Source organism: Solanum stenotomum, unplaced genomic scaffold (assembly GCF_019186545.1).
Source record: "Solanum stenotomum isolate F172 unplaced genomic scaffold, ASM1918654v1 scaffold16320, whole genome shotgun sequence".
Taxonomy (NCBI): Eukaryota; Viridiplantae; Streptophyta; class Magnoliopsida; order Solanales; family Solanaceae; genus Solanum; species Solanum stenotomum.
This window is the reverse complement of record NW_026023996.1, coordinates 326,290-350,216: the sequence shown is the minus strand read 5'-3', so window position 1 is coordinate 350,216 and position 23,927 is coordinate 326,290. Positions and strand designations below refer to the sequence as shown.

At 33.0% G+C, this 23,927-nt stretch overlaps 6 protein-coding genes across 7 annotated transcripts; 2 read left to right on the top strand and 4 right to left on the bottom strand.

Moving 5' to 3' along the window:
* The first annotated feature begins 790 nt into the window (after positions 1 to 790).
* On the top strand, positions 791 to 2,460 carry LOC125850358 (UDP-glucuronate 4-epimerase 1-like). The gene has a single exon (XM_049530211.1). The coding sequence runs from the start codon at positions 923 to 925 to the stop codon at positions 2,216 to 2,218; it is 1,296 nt and encodes a 431-aa protein (XP_049386168.1). The 5' UTR covers positions 791 to 922; the 3' UTR covers positions 2,219 to 2,460.
* A 1,300-nt stretch (positions 2,461 to 3,760) lies between these two features.
* On the bottom strand, positions 3,761 to 7,427 carry LOC125850357 (putative clathrin assembly protein At5g35200). Its single transcript, XM_049530210.1, has 15 exons — positions 7,324 to 7,427; positions 7,153 to 7,222; positions 6,808 to 6,905; positions 6,413 to 6,554; positions 6,224 to 6,324; positions 5,894 to 5,977; positions 5,764 to 5,814; positions 5,594 to 5,659; positions 5,443 to 5,508; positions 5,268 to 5,348; positions 5,110 to 5,187; positions 4,840 to 4,980; positions 4,675 to 4,756; positions 4,473 to 4,582; positions 3,761 to 4,364 (listed from the first exon to the last, which is right to left on the bottom strand). The coding sequence occupies exons 1-15, from the start codon at positions 7,396 to 7,398 to the stop codon at positions 3,825 to 3,827; spliced, it is 1,785 nt and encodes a 594-aa protein (XP_049386167.1). The 5' UTR covers positions 7,399 to 7,427; the 3' UTR covers positions 3,761 to 3,824.
* A 2,511-nt stretch (positions 7,428 to 9,938) lies between these two features.
* LOC125850330 (eukaryotic peptide chain release factor subunit 1-3) lies at positions 9,939 to 13,183 on the bottom strand. 2 transcript variants are annotated; one of them, XR_007444777.1, is made up of 3 exons: positions 13,103 to 13,183; positions 10,359 to 11,806; positions 9,939 to 10,265 (listed from the first exon to the last, which is right to left on the bottom strand). XR_007444777.1 is itself a non-coding variant. In XM_049530175.1 (2 exons), exon 2 carries the CDS (start codon positions 11,793 to 11,795, stop codon positions 10,482 to 10,484), a length of 1,314 nt encoding a protein of 437 aa, XP_049386132.1. In that variant the 5' UTR covers positions 11,796 to 11,806; positions 13,103 to 13,183; the 3' UTR covers positions 10,353 to 10,481. The 2 variants fall into 2 exon arrangements, 1 of the variants encoding a protein (XP_049386132.1); XM_049530175.1 differs by lacking the exon at positions 9,939 to 10,265 and having other exon boundaries at positions 10,353 to 11,806.
* A 1,140-nt stretch (positions 13,184 to 14,323) lies between these two features.
* LOC125850331 (oxysterol-binding protein-related protein 1B-like) lies at positions 14,324 to 17,760 on the top strand. The gene is made up of 9 exons (XM_049530176.1): positions 14,324 to 14,698; positions 15,082 to 15,298; positions 15,696 to 16,117; positions 16,247 to 16,402; positions 16,483 to 16,650; positions 16,741 to 16,881; positions 16,966 to 17,178; positions 17,269 to 17,382; positions 17,527 to 17,760. The coding sequence occupies exons 1-9, from the start codon at positions 14,327 to 14,329 to the stop codon at positions 17,674 to 17,676; spliced, it is 1,953 nt and encodes a 650-aa protein (XP_049386133.1). The 5' UTR covers positions 14,324 to 14,326; the 3' UTR covers positions 17,677 to 17,760.
* Positions 17,761 to 18,565: 805 nt separating this feature from the next.
* Positions 18,566 to 20,585, bottom strand: LOC125850359 (E3 ubiquitin ligase BIG BROTHER-related-like). The gene is made up of 6 exons (XM_049530212.1): positions 20,472 to 20,585; positions 19,734 to 19,830; positions 19,555 to 19,640; positions 19,334 to 19,455; positions 18,930 to 19,038; positions 18,566 to 18,845 (listed from the first exon to the last, which is right to left on the bottom strand). The coding sequence occupies exons 1-6, from the start codon at positions 20,532 to 20,534 to the stop codon at positions 18,789 to 18,791; spliced, it is 534 nt and encodes a 177-aa protein (XP_049386169.1). The 5' UTR covers positions 20,535 to 20,585; the 3' UTR covers positions 18,566 to 18,788.
* Positions 20,586 to 21,467: 882 nt separating this feature from the next.
* LOC125850377 (NAC domain-containing protein 83-like) lies at positions 21,468 to 23,069 on the bottom strand. Its single transcript, XM_049530233.1, has 3 exons — positions 22,886 to 23,069; positions 22,112 to 22,392; positions 21,468 to 21,986 (listed from the first exon to the last, which is right to left on the bottom strand). The coding sequence occupies exons 1-3, from the start codon at positions 23,067 to 23,069 to the stop codon at positions 21,468 to 21,470; spliced, it is 984 nt and encodes a 327-aa protein (XP_049386190.1).
* Between the last annotated feature and the right edge of the window lie 858 nt (positions 23,070 to 23,927).

Below are 23,927 nucleotides of genomic sequence, written 5' to 3'. Positions count from 1 at the left end.
CATGTATAAAATCAATATAAAAGTATTGAAAACACTCTTAATTTTAGCGTGAATTACTAGTTTCATTCTTAAACTATTGACAGCCTTAGAAATACTCCTATTTACTTGACTAACTGAACTTAAATACAATTCGATTTTGCATCATGAGTGAAATACACCCTTAAATCCTCACCAATTTTATGGATATTTTCAACACATATTTCAACTTTTTATTAAGAGTCTCATCCTCGTACAAGAGTTTGAGACTAGTAACTATGTCATTTGACAGATCGAGTGTATCTAAGTTTAATTAGTCAAGTAGCGGTTTGTTTTCAAAGTTGTCAATAATTGAAAAACAAACTAACAAGTCGCACCAAGTTCAGAAATGTTTTCAATATTCCTCTCCTTAATAAAGTGTTTTGATTTACGAAACTTACATAAATAAATATAGAAAATGAAATAAATAATACATATATAACTAACAAATAAATAAATAATTTTAATATAATTACTATCTACATAAAAAAAAAAAATATATATATATATATACAAATTCATAATTAATCCGTACATTACTAATATATACGCAACTCTAACAAGTACCAAACAACCTTTACAAAATTATCTTCTACATTTTCTATTTTTACCCATCCCTTTCTTTCTCTATCCTCTCCACTTTCCTAAATTTACACTGTATGCCATTAGCTGTCCTTTCTCTCTCATCAATTTCTCTTTCTCTCTCTTCCAAAATCATCATTCTTTAACGCGTTCACGCGTTTATTCGAAGCGATATTTCTATATACTCTGTCCTATATATATTCCTCCCTTTTTCTGCATACACTAAAACCCATTTTCATCTACATCAATAACATCCAATTTTAACAATTTCTTCATCTATCTCAAAAGGGGAAATTTTCTTTTTCTTCGATTTGATAAAAAAAAAATGAGGGGATTAGAAGAAGAATTCATTCCATCAACACCAGGAAAGTTCAAAGACAAAACGTATTACTCCGGTAACCGGCAATTTCACCGATGTTTTGCTTCAACAAGTACAATGTTCTTATGGGCATTGTTTTTATTAGCTTTAACGGCGTCGTATTTGAGTTTTCAGTCCTTCATGGATTCCGGTACCCGGTATCTCTCCTCCACATGGGGTAGTCTTCATTGGGAGAAACAAGTTCGTGATTCCGCCCAAATCCACCGTGTTAACGGCATGTCCGTACTCGTCACCGGCGCCGCCGGTTTCGTCGGATCTCATGTTTCAATCGCATTGAAAAAACGTGGAGACGGTGTCGTCGGAATTGACAATTTCAACAATTACTATGACCCTTCGTTGAAAAAAGCTCGCAAAAATCTGTTGAATTTGCAAAATGTGTACCTCATTGAAGGGGATATTAACGATGTTCATATGTTAGCTAAGCTATTTGATATCGTAGCGTTTACACACGTTATGCATTTAGCTGCACAAGCTGGTGTTCGTTACGCCATGGAAAATCCCAAATCTTATGTTCATAGTAATATTGCTGGGCTTGTTACGCTTCTCGAAGCTTGCAAAAATGCAAACCCTCAACCCGCCATTGTTTGGGCAAGCTCGAGCTCAGTTTACGGGTTAAACGAAAAGGTACCGTTTTCCGAATCGGATCGAACGGATCAACCCGCTTCGTTATATGCAGCAACGAAGAAAGCTGGTGAAGAAATTACACATACTTATAATCATATTTACGGGTTATCAATAACCGGGTTGAGGTTTTTTACTGTTTACGGACCGTGGGGAAGACCCGACATGGCTTATTTCTCATTTACCCGGAATATCTTACAAGGTAAACCGATAACGGTTTATCGGGGCAAGAATCGGGTTGACTTAGCCCGTGATTTTACATACATTGATGATATTGTGAAAGGGTGTGTCGGGTCACTTGATACAGCAGGGAAGAGTACCGGGTCGGGTGGGAAAAAACGGGGCCCGGCTATGTTTCGGATATTTAACTTGGGTAATACTTCGCCGGTGACGGTTCCGATGATGGTTGCGATGTTAGAGAAACATTTGAAAGTAAAAGCTAAGAAACATGTTTTGGATATGCCAGGAAACGGCGACGTTCCGTTTACGCATGCGAATATTAGTTTGGCCCAAAAAGAACTCGGGTATAAACCGACAACCAATTTGCAAACCGGGTTGGGGAAATTCGTTAGGTGGTATCTCTCCTATTATGGCTATAGACAAGAAAAGTCTGTAAAATAATTTTTTTTTTCCTTTTTTATTTGGTTATTTTTAGGATTTTAGATTTTATGTTACCGCGAAAAGGGGGAAAGAAAAGAAAAAAGAAGAGGAAGAAAAAGAAAAGAATATTATTCTTTTCTTGTGTGAAGGAGGAGTGAAGAAGATTGAACTCCTTATTCCATGTTAGAGTCTTATTGTTATAGTTACTTGCTTTTTCTTGTAAAAGAATAAAAAATCAATAAAAAATTGCTCATTCTATCAAATGGTATTTGCACTTTTTAAAAAGTTATATGGTAAAGCACTTGTATAGCATATAGTAATTAGTAGTCGATATTCATATTAGAGTTATTCGTATTATTAAGGGAGTATCATATTAGGAATAAAGTGCTCCTTAACAAATACGATTTTGTATTAAAGAAAATTTAAACTCAAAATTGATTCTACTTTTTAATCAAAATCAAAGCACTAATATAAGGTTGTAGTTTTGATTCCCTTTTGAATTTGAATAAACATATGGAAGAAAAGACTTGTTATAGCATAGAGTGAGAAGTATATATTTCCAAACATTGGATACTAGATATTTGAGTTGAATGAACTTATATGTTTTGATAACAAATTTTTGGTAAGGAGCGTTTTTTAGAAAAATAATATCGTAAATTCAAATTTAATTTAATCAAATTTTAATGCGACGAAAAAGATAGCAGACAGCTAAGATCCATCGAGAAGGACGGCTGAATAAAGGCGTGAAATACGGCTACGGGTTTAATAGTGGGGCCCAATACCATGTGACTCTTCTAATTGCAATTCTGCTGGATTGGGCCATGCTTTTTTATTTTTTTTAATAAAAAATTTAATATAGTAGATAAATGAAGGTAAATAAAATAATATTAAAATTGATTTTTTTTAAAAAAAAATAAACTTGATCATTCACTTTCTTTTTCCATACGTTGCACCAAAATAGGAAATGGAAATAAAAAAATCACCCCAAAAAAGTCTAGAGATGCACATGGGGAGAGAGGAGGAAAAATCATTTCTAATTATATGGTATGTTTGATTGTTATTTATAGAGCATGGGATCTAGCGTTTGTCGGTTTAAAATGAGTATAAGTTTTTATAAACGTAGCTTCAGTTGAATATAATGAATTAATAGTCAAATCCATCAAAATCAACCTAGATCATGCTACGTAGGGGCGGAGTTGACTTATAAGTAATGGGTTCATATGAATCGAGTAATTTTTATCTGAATCTAGTTATAAATATGTATTAAGAAATCTAAAAACTCAAATCAATAAAGTGGTTGAGAATCTTGAGATCTCAAGTTCAAAATTTAGAGAGACAAAAAAACACTAGGTGATTTTTTCCATATATTTTAGTCTTGATGAACTGGTACTTGTTGCTGGTAGGAGGTGACAGATATCATGTGGTCAGTAGAATTAGTCGAGATGCATGAAAGTTGGCCCGAACACCACATTCATACAAAAATTATAAGAAATTCACAAACTATATGAAATTTTGAGGTCGCTATAAGAATCATAAACTTTAAATCATGCATCCGCCTCTCGTACTACGAGGTACTATGGATTGCATTCATTAACAACTTCCATAATTTCCTTTTGGCAAAATGAGTTTAGATTAAGCTAGACTGTGAGTTTTGATTTTCAGATACATGAGATTGATCCTGAGAAGGATTATTATAAGTTGTAACATCTTGATCACTAAAAGGATTCCCAAATGGATTTTTGTCATTATTGTTAACCAATGCTGCTGGTCCTTCTAATAGTAGTTGAGGCACTTCACCTCTATTTTCTTGAATTTGTTCTTCATGTTCTTGAATCATAGTTTGTTGTTGAAGAGACACAATAGCCATTTGTTGCTGCATCATCAAGGCTTCATGTTGTCCGATGAACGATTCGTGTGATTGAGACATATTAGCAACTTGTTGTTGCATGAAAACACCATAGTCATGGTAATGAGCCATAGCAGCCATTTGTGCACCATTTGTTCCAGAGTTTGTTGAGCTATAAAATGCATCTTGTGAATTATCAGTTACCTCGAACGGATTAGACGAAACTTCCCTATTGTAAGGGTCATTTACAATGTTCTGTCTTGCCAATGCTGTTTCATATAGATTATCCAACTTTGATCTATCTAGTACACCCCCCTGTATCTGAAAACAGGACACACAAATGTTTCAAACTCTAACGTTATAGTCGTTGCCACGAGCACAAAAACAGTTTGGTTTGAGTTTGCCTGCTTGTATAGTAAAAAGGCTCACCAGTTTATTTTGATCTATGGATGCCCCCGTTGATGCTGTAACGAGTTCCAACTCCCAGCCTGTAGGTTGACTACTTTGATCTGAATTGCTCAAAGAATTCGATAACTCATCTACACATAACATGATCATCATTTTGTGAAGAAAGCTTAGTACGTAGACTCGTCTACTTTGATAAAGAAGACGAAAAGAAAGAAAAATATACCTGGTGTACTAATAACTAAAGCTAACGCGTTGTTGTTATCTTCTGGTGCAATCGATTGATCTTCACTTGGTTCATCAAAAGACTATAAATATGTATAATTAGCTATACATAACCATTATGAAATCTCATCTCATTTTATCATTTAGGAGTTAAGAAGGTTCTTACTAAAAGGTCAGGAATGAGAGGCGGGGCTGTAGTCTCCGCGTTACTCTCTTCTTTCTTCTGTACTTCAGTTTTTTGCTCTTGATCAGTCTCTAGTTTGGATCCAGGAACAGCAATGACCTTGGTGTTTTTGTCATCGTCATCCTGTTGGCATAATGAAAAGGAAAAATAGCATTAATAGTAAACAGAAAAGAGCGAGTTCTGTAGGTTCAACTATATAGCAATGTGAAGCAAAATATGTATATAAGATCACACTCATTTCTAACAACATACCGGCTTCCATGTAAGCATTAGAGGTTTTGGTGCATCCGTCAGGTACTCTTCCATCGCTAATATGAATGATTCCGGAGGCTATAACGTTATCAAACAAACACACAAATCTGTTAGTAACTTGTTTCTTGAAATAAAAAATTGGCACCAGAATGGATTACCTTTTCTATCTTAACGTACTTCTGCCCTCGTCCAAAATCAAGGTTCCTACATATCTCAAAGAACTCAGATAGCTTTACTGCCTGCATATCACACACATTTCCATGTATCAAAACAAACTATGCACAACGAGTCGATCTTAATATAGGTTTGTATATACAAAGGAAATGCACATACCTGATCTCCTGCCCTTCGATAAATTTCAAGTGCTCTAATTGCATCATGACGTTGCATCTCAAAAAACTGTACAAGGTTTATTAGTCAATGCTCGTTTTTATTTTACAAATACATCTGATAACTGAACCAAAACACTTGGATTATATCGTACTTTGTCCACTAAGTTAAGCATTCCATCAGCAATTGCTACATATAGACTTGCACTTTCTGCAGCAACCTGTGTTAAACAGAAGTTTGATTTTTGAATGTGAAAAGCTTCTACATCGAATAAAAGTAGTCGTATATATACAGATAGTGAAAGGACATTCGATAATTCCTCACAATCGAAAGGGCATGCTGAATCAAGAAGTTATATTGAGCTGCTCCTTTTGGCTGAAAATATGACAGTAGTCATTATTCCTCGAAAGCAAAACAAATGAATCGGTTATTCAGCAATTGATCGATTCATCACCTGGCAATCGAGAAGACGAGAGAGCAGTTTCTGTAAACAAGGTACTGTCTCTATCAAGGTTGGAGTGTTTAACTCCTTCATTCTCTGTTTAGTATCAACAACAAAAGATTTGTCGTTCGAAAGAAAAACTGATCATTGACATATCAAAAGTACCTTTCACTATAATTTGTGCTCATAACATGGCATTTCTAGTACAGAAAGAGCATGTTTAAAGTTAAAAGAGTTACTAAATATATGGCGTCATTCTTTTGGGAACGGACTAAAACATTAAAAGTGTCATTCAAGAAATGGAGTTCAATACATCAGTTTCTTACAAGGCAAATATCATACCTTTCTTTCTCTCTGAAAATCAAATTTCACCAAGCAGTAGCATTCAAGGTATTCTTCGAGATACAAAGCATAAGTACGAATCCACGAAGAATAGTCCCATGCTTCATAATCGATCAAAAATTAGTTTCTCACATTCTAGCTAGTAGTAACTTTTTGCATACGGTAAGGCAAAAGATAGGAGATATATACCATTTGCACTCGAATCATCCTTGAAATGTGTTAGGTTTAACAAATGGCCTCGATGAGCACTATAGTTAATAAGCTCTTGAAGAAATGATATATCAACTTCCCTCATAGCACGATGAATAACAACTAAAGCTTTTAGCGCAACCTGAAGAAAAAAAAAGAACTTTCAACCACAAAGAGGACGATATATAAGTAGTCCTATCTGATTTTATAACTTAAAGCAATTCTTCAATAGATTGTCTTAAGTTAAAACCATGAGAAAGAGTTCGACGAGTCTGTGAACTTTCATTTCCTTTACATAGTTGGTAGAAGTGCACAAAAACCGGTCATACAGAGAGAAAAGAACTAAACGCGTTAATTGAAGTACAAATTGCTAGCATGGTGTCATTGGGTCATACTTGCCAAGTAGATGTTTTGGTGAGCCTCTTGGAAAGAGTATGTAAGCAATAGCCAACATCTGCTCGAGGTCTGTTGCATGAAATCGCATTGAAAAACGCTGCAAAAAGGAGGAGTGGACTTATAACGTTAAGTCAGAATTCAGTTAAGGTTCATATATACCACTGAAAAAACATGTCTGTGCACATCATATAAGTCGGTAAACAAAATAACATAGTCCAAATTAGCCATAAACAACACTAATTTCATCAGGGCTTGCCTCAGCCTTCAAGTAATCGAAGTTCACGTGCTGGTGAGACCACTAAAAAGATTGACAAAACTTCAATGCCGAGTTAAATTGAACTTACTTTGTACATGCTTCTCCTTTGGCATTACCTCGACATGATTAGTGGCTTTAAGTATAGCAACATCAAGTTTCTGAAGGAAAGAACATACATATATTCTTAACTAATGATTTCGGACTTTCAGTAACTCAATATTAAGAGTATAATAAGTTTATATTCGAACAAATACTTCACCTTGTACTCACTGTTAACCTTCGCCATCCCAACCATTGTGGAATCTTTTAAAGCACCAAAAGCTTTCCTCGCCATATATATGCAGTATTCAGAACACCCTACAACTTAATATATTACTTGCAACAAGAACGTCGAATCAGTGACAATATTCTACAAGTAACCAACAAAAAAGTAGTCTAGTTAACAAAATATAGCATACTAATAGGCAGGGGTGGCTCCAGAGGTGAACGCATTCACCTGAGCCCCCCTTGACAAAAAATTACAGTGTATATATAAGGTGATTTTTTGATTTTCTATGCGTACATATATAGATTTTGAATCCCTTGAACACAATGCTAGAGGTTGCTTAGTGGTTTAGAGGTTCAAAATCTAAGTTTAAACTCTCTTAATGAAAATCCTGGATCCGTCACTGCTAATAGGAAACAATATATTGTTAAGAATGACCATATTAATGGGATTGATTAACCACTTTCATGGAAAAAAATGTGATTAATTACAAAACACAATTAAGTGATCTCAAATTGAACAGAGATTGATAAAACAGAACTTGCAATTTTGCATAATTCAACAGCTCATGGAGAGGCCCATGGAGTTTTAACGGTTCAACTGAACTCAGTATTTTTTACACAAACCATAAATATATGTATGACAAAATCACTGACCTATCAAATTAAATTTTGCATCCGTCTCTGATCTATACAGATTAATAAAAAGGGAAAAATGGCAAAAAAGTATTTATATATTATTCATTAATTGAGAAAATCATTATGAATGATCACGATTATTGCGCAATTCACCAAATATGAATAAATAAAATAGATATAAATGTGATTCATGCAATATATGTATGAACACAAATAATACAAGTATAGAGGAAATGGCTACCGATCGCCGTCCGGTGGCCGGAAAATACTCCGGTGATTGGAGTGGGTAATTAAGTTAACAAAGATGAGGAAAAAAGAAAATCATATTATTATTATTAATATTTTTGGGTTTGCTAAAGATTCGGTATAGTGGTTTTGGCAATTCTATAAATATAAATGTGTTATACACCAGCTATATGTGTGATAATAAAAAGAAAGGATCGAGTCAGATATGAGCTGATCTAAAATGAATTAGCTAAAAAACAAATAAAATATTTGCTCTTATGTATATTCGATATAGATAAAAAGGGTAAACCTAATAAATTATATGGATTATCGATTACAAGATTTTTTTTCTCATTCATGTTATTTTAGAAAATATTTTTCTGAAAAATAAGTGGTCCTGAATCGAGGTTGAAAGGTCAAAATTTGTGTCTCGATTCAAAGTCGGAAGTTGGATCTCAGATTTGGATCCATTTCGGGTGGTGAGGTTTAAGGAAAGTTTTGAAATTTATTTTCCTGTATGAAAATCTTATAGGAAAATAAGTCTATTTGAAAAATATTTTTCAAAATAATTAAGCTAATCAAACATGAAAAAATAAAAATAAAATAAATCCAAAATGATTGACCAATCAAGAATTCATGATCATCTATGTTTTTTGTGTGTGTATTAATGCACATAATTTTTGAAATACGATTAACTAACACTATTTGACCTCTAATTTTATGAGTACATTCATGATGACCAAGTAAGCGATATTCATTGCCTCAACAAGATTGACGTCATTTTTTGAAGTTTCAGATTCACAAAACAAGAATTTAGAATTATCAAACTTTTTGTGTGTATTAGTTTATTAATTTAACAAAATATGTCCGACCAACTCCTTTTGACCTCAATTTTTTTAGCTCCATTCGTGACGATCGAGTGAACAATACTCATTGTTTCTACATGATTGATGTCACCTTCTTTTTTTCTCGAGTTTCCGAGTCACGAAATAGAAATTGAGGATTATCTAATTTTTTTCGTGTGTATTGATTCATGAATTTTTGGAATATGACTATCTGTCACCGTTTGACCTCAAATTTACCGAATTCATTCGTAACGACCTACTGAATGATACTTTCTGCCTCTGCAGGACCAACGCCACTTTTTTGAAGTTTCAATGTTAAGAAACAAATATTCAAAATTATCTAAGTTTTTCATGTGTATTAAGTATTAGTTTTTCAGAATATGTCTTGCTCCATTTTACCCCAAATTTTAGGAATCCATTTGTTATGACCCAGTGAACGATACACATTATTTCCACAAAACTAACATCATTTCTTTTGAAGTTTCAGGATCATGAAATACAAATTTAGAATTATTGAAGCTTTATGTATATATTAGTTTATGAACTTTCTAGAACATAACTAACTCTATTTAACCTCAAATTTAGTGAGTCCATTCGAAACAACCTAACTAACACACTCATTGTTTCTCAAGAACTAATATCGCATTTTTTTTTGTTTTTGTGGAGTTTTCGAGGCGCAACTGAAATTCAAAATTAACTCAACTCATCGTATGTAATTTTACAAACTTTCACTACTAAATTTGCAAGTCCATTCACAACGACCGAGTGAACAATACTCTTTGCCTCTACTAGACTAACGTCTTTTCAAATTTCGAGATCACAAAACATGAATTCAAAGTAATTTTGTGCTACTCGTGTATCCAAATAGAATAATAACAATCCCACAAGACAGAAGTAATATGATCTCGTCAACATACCATATTCATAAAAGATCCCACAACTTTAAATAATCATCGAAATTAAATACTCCAATACATGCGTAGAGTCATAATCACTTCATAGAAAATATAAATAGCATTATTCATAATTTCATATGCATCACTCCTCCAAGAAGAGCATAGCATAAAGTTTTTGATGTTCTCCATCTTCAACAGGAAAATAACAGCCACACTGCTTGTTTTTAATTCTCCATTCTTTCAACAGACTGAATCACTTGGAAACTGAACGGGATTCGACAAGCGCAGGATGGAATTGATGCCAATTTAGGTTCGCCGTGCAGATCATCCATCTGGTTAATACATATTAGAAACAAGCTTTATAGACCATTACATAGGAAGAATAAACGCTCGTAGTATAATGAAAATGGATTCTTCCAACTCACCTTAAGAGCTCTTAGAAATATTTCACTTGGAACATGAGCGGACAAATAAGGCGACAGCCCTTGCACACCAGTACAGGCTTTCCCGCTCAACTTCTGCACTGGTATTTGAGAAGTTGGTAATTGCTAGTCAGAGTCTTCGTAAACCTCACCATCATCAGAAAGCTCATCAAAAGCTCGAACATCAAGCTGATAACGGAGGAGTCCTCCAATACCACCAAAACCTCGGCAAAATTGAGATCCTTCTTGTGACTTGTTGGTGACAAATTCCAGACTACAACCAAATTTCCTGTACTCATTAGCAAACCACTCAAGCAGTGACAATTTTTCCTGAACCTCTAATTCTGCATTTGTAGCAGGATCACGGAAGTTACTCTGATCAGCCTCCTGCTCCTTGTTGAAGTGTCTGATAACTGTTTCTCCAGAACCGCTATTTTTCAGCACATACCTCATAATATCCAGATTTTCCCACACAATAAGTGTCTCAATAGCACCCATTTCCAGAACTTTTAACGTATCATCCACCCCAAAGACGTACTTCCCAGTGTCCTGACTAATCTCCTCAAAGTACTTGCCTATCAATTTCTTCTCTTGTATAAACTTCACATTGGCTAAGATCTCAGCAGACAGCTCAATTGCTTGGTTAAAACCATTTTCCCCTCCATAAGAAACATCAACCACATTTAGAATCTTAGCCTGAAGACGAGGATCAAACATATCAGATTGACTGAGCTCTGTTTTAAAGTCAGCAGAACCAGCTAGTATCAGGCCGGAGACATTGGGCTGACTGGTGGCAGGATTTATATAAAATTGGGTTGCAAGCTCTGCTGTTTTCCTCACATAGTTGTGTCGCTTCTCCATCCGGAGACGAGCAAAACGCAAGGCTGATTGTCCTCCTCTTCCGTGTTTCTTGGGCAGATCAACACTAAATTTATGAAGGACCTCACGCGTGTTGCCACTCAATGTCCCAAAAAGAGTCCCATTCCCATCCATCACGATAAATCCAAATTTGTCATCAGATTCCAAAAGTTCATTCAGGGCTTCAGTGTGGAACTTGTTATCACAAAGATAGAGTGATGCATTAATGGGCTTGAATGGCTCAAAATCAATTGTAACCTTCTTCTCTTTCCCATCATCAGTCACAATTGTTCCAGTGTAAAGAACAAGCCCATTTGGTGGAACCTTGTTGTAGAGCTTAAGCCTCTGCTGAGCAGATGTGATTGCACCAAGCACAGATTGGCGATTCACTCTGCTCTTAATATTTGATGCAGTTCCAAACTCATCTCCAAGCATCTTGGTAACACGAGATACTTGATCACGTGGAGGCATGATAAGTGAAATCATGCTGGTGCCATTGCCTCTAGCAGCTTCCAGTGCCTTGATAAGTTTTTTAATCTTCCATATCTCAATGTTCTTATCACTCTCCTGACCATCCGACATTGTATACAGAACTGCAGTTCAAACGGAAAACCATCAGATTGATAGTACACATAAGCAAACTCCTGAACAAGAAGAATACATAATAAACCAAGCCACAACAGTTTCAATCTTCAAGAACTTAACAAATGTCAAGCATTAAAAAATAAAAACAAACCAAACACTTGAAACATCTATACACATCTTACAAGTTAGCCAAGCCACAGGAGTATTTACATTACTGTATATCCGAGAACCGGGGAGAAAAGGATTCAAAAGCTCAACATATTTCTCCTTTGTATCAAATCAACTTAAGGAATCAGTAATCACGAAGCGTCTAACATGCATATTTTTTTAAAAAAACACACATTTTCACTTCAAAAATTAGGTTAAATACATAGCTGTAAACAACAATCCCTGGGGCATAGAATAACATATTCAGAGGAAGCTCAAATCAAGTTCTAGTAACACCAATATATAAGAATAGTTTTTCTTTGTACTCCCACTGTCCCTATTAATGTGATGTTGTTTGACTTGGCACCGAGTTTAACAAAGAAAGACGCACTTATGAAACTTGTGGTCTAAAACAAGTCATAGATATTTGTGCTTAGGCTATAAATCATCTTATACTGTTATACTAAAATACTCAGAAGTTTTAAAAGGACAATATATGAGGACCATAAGCACCAAAATCACCTACTTATAATACTGATCACACATAAAAGAACTACTTTATGTTAATCAAACTTCGGGAATATAGATTTCAGGCAATTATAGATTAATCTTCCGAACGAATCTATATCTCCCTCTCTCAATTTCACCAATTAGCATAACAAACAGTGAAAATCATCCAATTTCTTATCTAGATCCAATAAAAATACACTAAATTAACTAAACATAGAAAGGAATTATACTGTTAAACTCAAATACTTAGAAATCTTAAATCGACAATATGCAAGGACTATAAGCACCAAAAATCACCTTTTTCACAATACTTGTCATATAAAAAAACCTAAATTTTATTAATCAAACATCTGAAATACAAATTCTACGCAACTATAGATTAATCTCCCGAACGAATCTATATCTCCCTAATTCAATTTTAGCAATTCTTTTAACAAACAGTGAAAAACAATCCAATTTCATATCTAGATCCAATAGAAATACATCAAATCAACAGAACATATAATAAAATTGCACAGATCCAAATTTTCAACAATAAAAATTGATCAGTAACTTCAATCAACAAAATTAAGCTCGCTCAAGCTTGAATCACAAAAAATCAGATTCAATAGCAATAAAATTCAGAAATTACGAGTTTTCGAAGATACCTTAGAGAAGATCAGGCGAGAGAGAAGAAAAAAAAACAGGTTACTTTTCAAACACAATGGTGTAAATTTGAGAAAATTGAGGGGGTGGGTGGGGTTTATTGTGACAAACTAGGGCAACCAGATTATTTTTCCTTACTTTTTCCACCACTGAAGTTTTTGAAAAGTATTATTTGGTACTTTATTTTGTATTTTCAGCTTTTATGGTCCTTTATTCTTCTTATATAGGGAGAATTGTCCCGTTAACTCTTTCAGATATGAAATATAGGACATAAATCTTGGAAAATTATTTTGGAATATATCTTTAATGCTTCTTTAAAAGGAATTAGTTTTCTTACTGTTGGGCTACTATAGGGAAGTTTTTCAGTTTTTTTTTCCGGTATTTTATTTGTATTGGAGTCGGACTAATTTGGATTTGTACCGAATAGGGCCTCATTCGAGAGATAATGATTCCTATCAAGAATTTTATCATATATAGGGCTCAAACTCGAAACCATTTATTAGGAGAAGAACAGCTCCATCATATCTTTTTTGGTGGTACTATGGGAAATTTTAGAAGTCACAAAGAGAAATCCAAATAAATGTTTTAGGCTTGTGTATAATGAAAGCAAAGAGAATTAAATATATACATTAATAACAACAAGAAAATCCTCATAGTAACCATGATGATATGATCATTTGTAAAAGGTATAATACCCTTTAACGATTTGACCTCAATTGACATCATGTTCTCAAATTTTGGGTGTCTAGACATTCAAATTTTACAGAAAGTTGAATAAATAGACACACGTTTCATAAACGGAGTGGCCTACATGATAATTCACGTGAGATACACTCAAATTGATTTGTAGGACGTCATGTAAGATGCATATATATGCTTATTAATTAAACTTTATATAAGTTTAAATATCTGATTATGCACACTTAAACTTAAATGACATATATATCCTAATGTCAAGTTATAATAGAATACGTTTATGTATTATGACTTTATAAAATAAAAGAGTAACATACTACAAGAAGTTAAATTGATTGGATAGAGTTCTTCGATATTAAGTGAGACACTTATTGGTACCACTAATAAAGTTTCTGGAATGGATAATTAGTTAATGACTCCTTATCGTCCATTATTTAAAAATCTCCTATTTTCGCGGCAAAAGAACAAATTTGAATAAATTGATAATTTTTTCTTCATCTCTTGAATTTTTTCTTGAAACTTTTTGATTAATGCAAAAACTTATGCATTTTTTGTGCTGTGTCACCGCCGTGGCTGACAAACACACGGTGGTTGTACGTCATCATCCTCCCGGAAAACGTTCCTCCAAACTACATAATAACAATAGTGATAATTTGGATAATGGAATTTGTGGAATTTTATACAAATGGGCAAATTTTGGTAGAGGATGGAGGCCTCGTTGGTTTGTTCTTCATGACGGTGTTCTTTTCTACTATAAAATCAATGGACAAGTTTTTAATTCCGAAACACAGAATTGCTTCACTGTTGTAGGGAAGAAATCATTTCGTTTCATCAACACATGTAAAACAACTCCATCTGATCAATTCCTCCCTCGAAAATCATTACGTGAAATACACCTTAAGGTATCTAATTTATAATGATATTATGCTTTCTGGATTGTAATCCAAAAGGAAAAATGATGGTTTTTGGTATATATAAGGTCAAAATATCTAATTTTTGTACTTATTTGGATATGAATCCTTAATTTTTTAAGGGTGTTTTGACTAGGCACGGAGTTTAAGAAAGAAATAAAGACGTTTGACATATATGAAGAATATTAGAATAGGTTGTCTACATTACACATCTTGGGATGCATTCCTTCCCTAGACCCCCTGCATGAACGCGGGATGCTTTGTGCACCAGACTGTCCTTGATACGTAATTGTATGAGAAAATGGAATCATATGTTTTGTAAGATTGATTTTGATTTTGGATTGGATATTATCTTAACACTACTATCTATATAGGACTCAACAGTAATGGGAAGTTGTTCAGACGATCGAAGGTTTTTGATAATTACTGGGAAGAAGAAGCTGCAATTGAGGGCAGAGTCGAAGGACGATAGGTTAATATGGTTGGAAGGATTGTTTGGAGCAAAGAAGGCATTTATAACAAGTGATTTTGTTCATATGCCTAGAATGAACAACAATTGCAAGGTTGGAATTCGAGAGAGCGATATGAAAGGTTAATGTCATGAAGTTTTCATAAAACTAGAGCTATCATTATATTGTTCTTCTTTTTTTTTCTCTGTTTCTTTATTTTGCTCTTTACTTTGTTTTCTCATAGTTAAGTGCAATGTTTGAAAACTTGGACATGTGAGCTAGTGAGAAGAGTCAATGTTACTTGATCGTTATCAAACTAACTGCAATCTTTTTCTGTCCGTGAAGATCCCACTAGACCGTTCTTTACTTCTATTAGGCCATGAACTAGATCAGAATCATTCTCAACGAGTCCATAAGAAGTGATTGAAATGGTAGTATAAGAATATGGTTTAGACGATTATGTAAGGATAAGTGAAATATTGTTTCATAACTTGCTAATATATTGGAGAAAGTTCTCTAACTAATTTGGTATTTTGCAGGAGGGAGCACAAGCAGATCGAAGGAAGATGATGATGATGATGTTCACACTGATAACTTGTTTTTTGATGCTCTAGATTGTCTTTCTACGTGTTCCTTGAGAACCGCGAATTGTTATGATGAAAGCTCATCTTTTGATTCTGATAATGAGGAGGTTCATCCATCTGAAGATGGTCTTAGTTCTTTTATGAGATTTGTCGAATGTGACTACCCTTACATAGAGCGAAGAGAGAAATTGCCTGACCCCGTTAATGAGGAGAAGGGAATAAGCCTTTGGTCGATGATCAAAGATAACATCGGGAAAGATCTAACTAGAGTTTGTCTTCCTGTCTACTTCAATGAACCCCTCTCTTCTTTGCAGAAATGTTTCGAAGATTTTGAGTACTCTTACCTTCTTGATCAAGCATATGAATGGGGGAGAACGGTAAGCATTTCCAACGAGTTGTGTGAACGTTGTGTGTTTTCCTTTTCCAGTAGAACTTAGTCCTTTGAACTCAATGTTTTCCACTTTAGCTATTTGAGATGTGATTGCTTTGAACATTATTTTTTGTAGGGAAATAGCCTTATGAGGATGCTTAATGTTGCAGCATTTGCTGTATCGGGATATGCTTGCACAGAAGGTAGAAAGTTCAAGCCATTTAATCCATTATTGGGTGAAACATATGAAGCCAATTACCCAGACAAGGGACTACGTTTCATCTCGGAGAAGGTACAGTTCAATTGATCTCATGCTTTCTTTTCTCAACGAAATGACAATAAAATGCTTATGTTTTAAACCTGTTGACATAGGTAAGTCATCATCCCTTGATTCTTGCATGCTACTGTGAAGGCCGCGGTTGGAAAATGTGGGGAGACACCAATTTAAAAAGTAAATTTTGGGGTCCATCAATTCAACTTGATCCAGTTGGTGTCCTTAACTTAGAGTTCGATGATGGAGAAGTATTCCAATGGAGCAAGGTAAGTGTAATGTAATGGATCGACAAGCAATGCAACGACTAGTTGTATCTATCATATGCTTGTTGAAATGTTTAACTTATACTATATCAGGTAACAACGTCCATCTACAACCTCGTTATAGGGAAAGTCTATTGTGATCACTTTGGTACGATGCATATCCAAGGAAGTGGTGGCTACTCTTGCAAGCTTAAATTTAAGAAGCAATCCATTATGAATAGAAATCCACACCAGGTACAGTACCTCCACATTATATCGGTGTTTGTATATACCACATTATCGGTGTTTGTACCTACTTACTAAAAATTGGCATTGTAGGTACAAGGAGTTGTACAAGATAAGAGTGGGAAAACAGCAGCAACTGTGTTTGGGAAATGGGATGAAAGTTTGAGTTACTCTAATTTATCGATGGATTTAGGACAAGATATGGCGTATTTGCTTTGGAAGCAAAGCAAACCATCAAGTTTTCAAACAAAGTACAGCTTTACACGTTTCGCGGTCACACTTAATGAGCTCTCTCCTGATCTTGAGGTACCTATAATTGATAGTCCTATCTGTAACCGATACTTCTGCTTTATGCAAAATCTATTTACATTCTTCTTTCGCGGTTTCTGCAAACAGGAAAAGTTGCCTCCAACAGATTCAAGGCTTAGACCTGATCAAAGATTTCTTGAAAATGGAGAATATGAAGTTGCTAACTCAGAGAAGTTACGCCTAGAACAGAGGCAACGTCAGGTAACGTTAGCTAGTTTCATGAATATTCTCATTAGATGTATCATTTAGTTCATTTCATACACAAATTCTTGAAAAATATAGTTCATTTTTTGCTCTCTTCGCGGATGAGTGAGGTTTTTCGCGTGACAAGTTGTTGTCATGCAGGCATCACAGATGCAGGAAAAAGGGTGGAAACCAAGGTGGTTTAGAAAGCCAAAAGGTAGTGATACATATCAGTATAGAGGAGGATATTGGGAAGCTAGAGAAACTGGTAAATGGGAATCATGTCCACATATTTTTTCTGAAGAAACTTAAGACACCTTTTAGTCCTTTTGCAATTTTCATGCAAGCAATGGACAGGCAAAAGGGGATAAACCACAACATGTGAATAGACATAGACAAATGAAAAGTCTAAGTGGATATAGTCATATAGGATTGGAGGCTATGTTGCCGTTCAAGATCCTCCGAAAATGTACTACTTTTGGAGGATCAAAAACACACCCATCGCCATTTTTGAAGAGTCTAATCAAACATAAGTTGGAGGTGGTTGATGTGAAAGGAGAAGAAAAAGGCTGTTTTTGCCTTTTACTTGTACTATAGTACTCTTTTATTTTATTTTTCTAGAGAGTTTTTTATTGTTCTTTCTTTTTAGGTTTTGATAGTCCATCATATTGTATATGCCCCCAAATCTTCCTTGAAATTCAAGGGAGCATTGTTCTGTTTTATAGCTTGAAAAGACTTACTTAGGATCATTGGATGTCAAAACATGACTAGGTGAATTCTGTCACACCTGTTCAAGTTTTGATGGATAGAGTTATCTGGTACATGTGTTGTTGGGAGATAGCAGGTACCCCTGGAATAGTCGCAGTGCATGTAAGTTGGCTCGGACACCAAGGTCATAAAAGAGATAGCATGTTTTGCCTTTTACTTGTACTATACTATTTTCTTTTTGTAGAACTAGAAAGTTTCTTTTGTTCTTCTTTATAGGCTTTCCAAGTCCATCCTGTTGTATATGTTCCAAATCTTCTTTGAAATTCAAGCAAGCATTTAGGATTGGATCTAGAAGGTTAATTACAAGTTCCCATGAAACCAACAATTTACTAAAATATCTATAAATATATGTCATATCGTTGTAGGAACGCATACATTCAAAATCCTGAATCCATCTCTAGTCAGCTTAGAAACGAAAGTTGTTTGTTTTCTAAACAAGGTGAAAGTTCATATACAAAAATAAACATGAACATTACATCTATAAACAGAGAAAATGAAGGTCATACCCTTCAATTCAAATACAAATTATGTTAGTACAATATTTCTTGAAAAATTTGTGCATTTAATCCATGTTCCAAATTTCCCTTGACATATTCAATGAATCTTTTGACTAATTTCAATACAATAATTTGGTTTTTAATACAAGTGACATAGAGCTATAGTTCCTTGGGAACATTCGTAGTTGAGACCTCATCACTACATATGGGGCAAACCTGCAAAAGAAAAATATATAGAAGTATTAAACATCAAAAAATTGGCTAAAAATATAAATTAGGAGTATTTAACAATTAAATTACCTTCTTTATTTGGAGCCATTTGTTTATACAATCTAAATGGTAGGGATGATCACATGGAAGTGCTACTAACTTTTCTCCTTCTTCATATTCCAATTGACACACAACACACCTATATATTCATCCAAAAATAATCACTTTTTCAATGTGTTATAAATTATTCAGTCAAAGCGTTTTCCTTAAATAGACCTTACGTGATGCAAACAGATTAGTCAATCGATGCCAATGTCAGTATCAAACTCCAGGTGGGAAACCAAAGAAATTCTAATGGCCAAGAGGTGATAATCACGTCTTATATGTCATGTTGACCACGTGAAAAAAATAACTAAAATTATTATATGAATGATCGAACGATTTAATTTTTTTTTTCTCTTTTTTGGGTTAATATCTAATTTTCGACCACTTACTTGTCGACAAGTGTCTTGGAATTATTGGATTGAAATGTAGAAGAATGTAAGGATTTGTTGATTTCTTCTTCAGTTAATCCTCTGTTCTCTACTCCAACAAATTCTCCTAAAGCAATTAATTCCTGTAACAACATTTATATACTTAAGTAAATCTCATGTATTTTTTGAACTAAACATTACAAATTATCATATTAAACATTACAAATTATCATATTATATACCTCATAAGATAATTCATCTGGATCGACATCATCTTCCTCCATGTTATCGTCATCATACTCATCGTCGTAGAACTCTAACTCAAAATCTACAAACAAAGGCGATTTCATATCTCAAAGGCTTGAACTCGAGACCATTGATTACTTTCTTATAGAATAAGGTAATTAAATTAATTAATTACCTTGAATCTCACTGTCTAAAAATTCTTCATCAGAGGCAGTAATTTCTTCATCTTCACTTTCACTTTCATCCATAGACAACATAATACATACCCTTTCCTGAAATATCACACATTCATTAATTTCCATGCAAATTGTTAATTCCTTTTTCGTCAGTCGCAAAAAATAATAATCTTTTTATGTATATATGTACATATATATGTCAAATTTTCTTGCAAGGTATAAATTACAGGGAATAAGTTCAAATATGTAATCAAACTTTGAGAAAAAGGTTTATATATGTCATCCGTTAAAAATTTGGCTCATCTATGTCATTTTTGTTTGAGAAAATGCTTATCCATGCCATTATTTGTTAATGGAAAACAATTTCTATTTTGCAAAACCATCTTTTACACGTGGTTAATTATGATATGACGACGTCATTAATTAAATCATTTTTTTTAAAGAAAAAGGCTCAAATATGTCATCAAACTTTGAGAAAATGTTCATCTATGTCATCCATTAAAAGTTTGTCTCATCTATGTCGTTTCAGTTAACAAATAATGACATAGATGAATGGTGATCCAAACTTTTAATGGATGACATAGATGAGTATTTTCTCAAAGTTCTATGACATATTTCAGTCTTTTACCTAAATTATATTTTGATTCTCCTAAGTAAAAATCTTGGCTCTGTCACACCATACAACAAGAATTAAATTTTAAACACAAGATTAGAGTATAAAAAAGTATAATACATACCTCATCTATTTGGCTAAGAGGTGTTCTTCTGGTAGTTGGCTTCCTCTGTTCATCATCAGCCATAATAATTAATTAATAAGTATTTCTTTAATTTGTTAACTTAATTTATGCAATTAGATGGCAAAAATAATATGGATTGAATGGGATGTTATAATGAGAAATATGGAGGAATTTGTGGGTTAACTTAAGTCTTAAGAAACTTTCATGCAAAGCAAAGAAAGAAATCTAAAAGCACTTGCATTCAATTTTCTAAGATTCCAATATTCTTGTTTTCAAGTTTTGTCTTTGTGTGCTACTTCATATCAATTAATAATTTAGAATATGTCTTGGTTGCATTAACAATTGATACTATATATTTTTCATTAGTTTCGTTCTTCTTACATGTTTAAGATCACAAGATTAAAGAATATTTTGGTGTATTATAGATATCTTTAGTTTTAAACTATAATATTCGAAAATCTTCTGTACTTTTTAAAATTTCGTGTCAAGTCAAAATCTCACAAATAATAGAATCGGATGGAGTACTAGTGTTATAGAAAAAAAAAGTAAATATTTTCATTAAAAATAAATAAATAACTTTGTATCTCAAAAATAATTTCAAATATACTAACAACTCTCTTAAAAAAAACTAGAAGAATAGACTTCAAATAGATAAAAAAGTTTAAGGGCTCCAATATATCAATTTTTGGCTTTAGGCTTCTGATATGCTTGAGCCGCCCCAAGGTAAAGGTAATCAATCGCTTTCCAAATTTAAAAATACGTAAGAAAACATTTTTGTGACCTTACCCCTTAATTGTGTACATGCAAATATACATGAAAACAAAAGCTAGTTACTTGAGAGTGTGGATAACAATAGTACTTAGCACTACCATATATATTTCATATTAAAATTTAAATGTACATGTGCATAAACACAAATAGTATACATTATTCTTTCAAATAAATCAATACATTATATATATGTGTAAAACTTTATCATAACCTATGTCTAAATTTCTATCTTTTGATCTTCTTCATCTTCAGTTGTTGATGATCATAATCTTGGTTATCAGTTGATGGTCTTTGATCATCTTGAGAAACTGGAGCCACACATATTTCCAATGTATTTTGATCAATAGAATCAACAAGATTACTATTTGAAATATCACCTATTTTCTCACCTCCTATATTATAAGTAAAGTTGTCATAATTGAGATATGGATATATATTTCGATCATATCCATGAAAATCATGATTTTGTCCATTTGAATAATTATTATCAAAACTGTCCATAACACCATAGGGTAGTTGATGAGAAAAACTTTGTTGCATTGTTGAAGTGGAAGCAATGTCAATAATATTTATGAGTGGTTGATATTGTTGCAACGAAGAAGAATGTTCATCTGACCACGATGAATTATTAAAAATTTGATCATCATCATTATCATTATCATTGTCATTGTCGTTATCGTTGTCGTCATCATTCTTCTTTCGACTTTGATAGTATATCACACAAAGTGTTAACTCATAATCTGACTATAAAAATAAAAATAAAAAAAGTTAGTCAAATATAATCATAGAATNAAAAAAAAGTTAAGTCAAATATAATCATAGAATATACTTGAAAAATAAAAAGGAAATTAAATAAAAAGTTTACATACCTCACTGTTTAGTAGTGGAGAATTGGTAGGAAATCTATACTCTGACATAAGCCAAGAAGTTTTTTTGCCTTTTGAATTATTTGGACTTGATTTAAAGTAGGCAAGAGGAGTTTTTGTTCCAATTGTATTATTGGTTTTTGCTATATCTTTACGTGCTTGTGTAGATTTCCAATAACCTTTTCCTGAATGTAAATTTCTTGCAATTTTATTTCCATTACCAAACTTCTTTTTTGATAAAGTAAAGAAATACATACGTCCATTCCAATGTTTTTCAGCAAACCCTAGCAAGCAAAATAAACTCAAATTAGTATAATATTCTTAATCAATAAAATCGTGATAAAAACGTTAAATTTGGAATACAAAGAGGTTCACACAAGTCAGAAGCGGATCCACATGGTTGGTGAGGGTGCACGTGCACCTATTAACTTCAAAAAAAAAAATCATGTGTATATATGTATATTTATCTTAAGAAACTAGCAGAAAGTAAGATACAATTAACAGTGCACCCACAAATAACATAGAAGTGTCCCATGTGCAGTTGGTATAAGCTAGTGACATCCCACAAATTAAACTCACAAAGTCTCTGGGTTTGTGAATGCCGATTAAATTAGAAGGAATACAGACTAGCCAAATATAAAGACTTTACGTTTATGGTAAGAAACTCAGGACAAATACCCAACAAATTCATCAAGATTTTTTTTAAAAAAAATCCATAAATCAGGAGGAATTTCCTTTAACTAAAAAAAAATGCTAGCTAAGGATAAGAATGTGTACCAGATAATTGATGAGGTTCATATTCATAAATATCAAGATCAGTAAAAATTCCAGGTGGAATATAACCATTAGAACCTTTAAGTTTCAAATACATATCCAATTCTTCATCCGTTGGCACAAAATGGAAGCCTATTGGTAATATATTCTTCCATTGACGATCATATTCATAATTTGATAAAGCCATAACAATTCAAAAAATAAATAAGTAGAGAAAGACTATAGTATAAATTTTCAATGCTAAATTTTAGGGTTTGTGAAATAAAGAATCAGAGAGAATTGAATGTATTTATAGGAATGTTTTGGTTATATATCCTACGTAATGTATGATTTGAATTAGAGAAATAGAATTTAATATGGAAAGATTAATTTGATAATCCCACTTTAATTTGTAATTTGGATTAGAAAGGAAAAGATTAATTTAGGCAAATTATAAATATGAATTCTACCGTACTTTTACCGGAACAAGTTAGCTAACAGGGTACAAGCTAGTTTTTAGAATTGCGGAACTATTAATATATTTGAAATTATTTTTGAGATGTAAAGTTATTTTTTTTTATTTTTAATAAAAAGGTTTACTTTTTTCTAATAGTAGTATTTCATTTGTTTTAATTGTTTGTGGGATTTTAATCGATAAGAATTTTTTTAGAAAAAAAAAATAAAAAAGAACTTTATACGGATTAGTTTTTATAGAATATGAAATAGTTTCTATTTAAAAGGGAATTACTAAGGTTCTTCATGTTTTGGATATTAAAGGAATGGCTCAAGCATATTAATGGCCTAAAGTCGAAAATAAATTAAAGACCTTAAATTTTTTATTTTTTATTTAAAGTGTACTCTTTTAGTTTTTAAAAATGCAGAGTTGTGAATATATTTAAAATTATTTTTGAGATGCATAATTATTTCTTCCTTTTTAATGAAAATATTTACTTTTTCTATCAAGAGTATGTTGGATTTTGATTTGATATAATTTTTTTAAAAGTAAAATAAGATTAATAACATGTTATAACTAATCAATAAATATATTTTCACAACTTTCAAATTT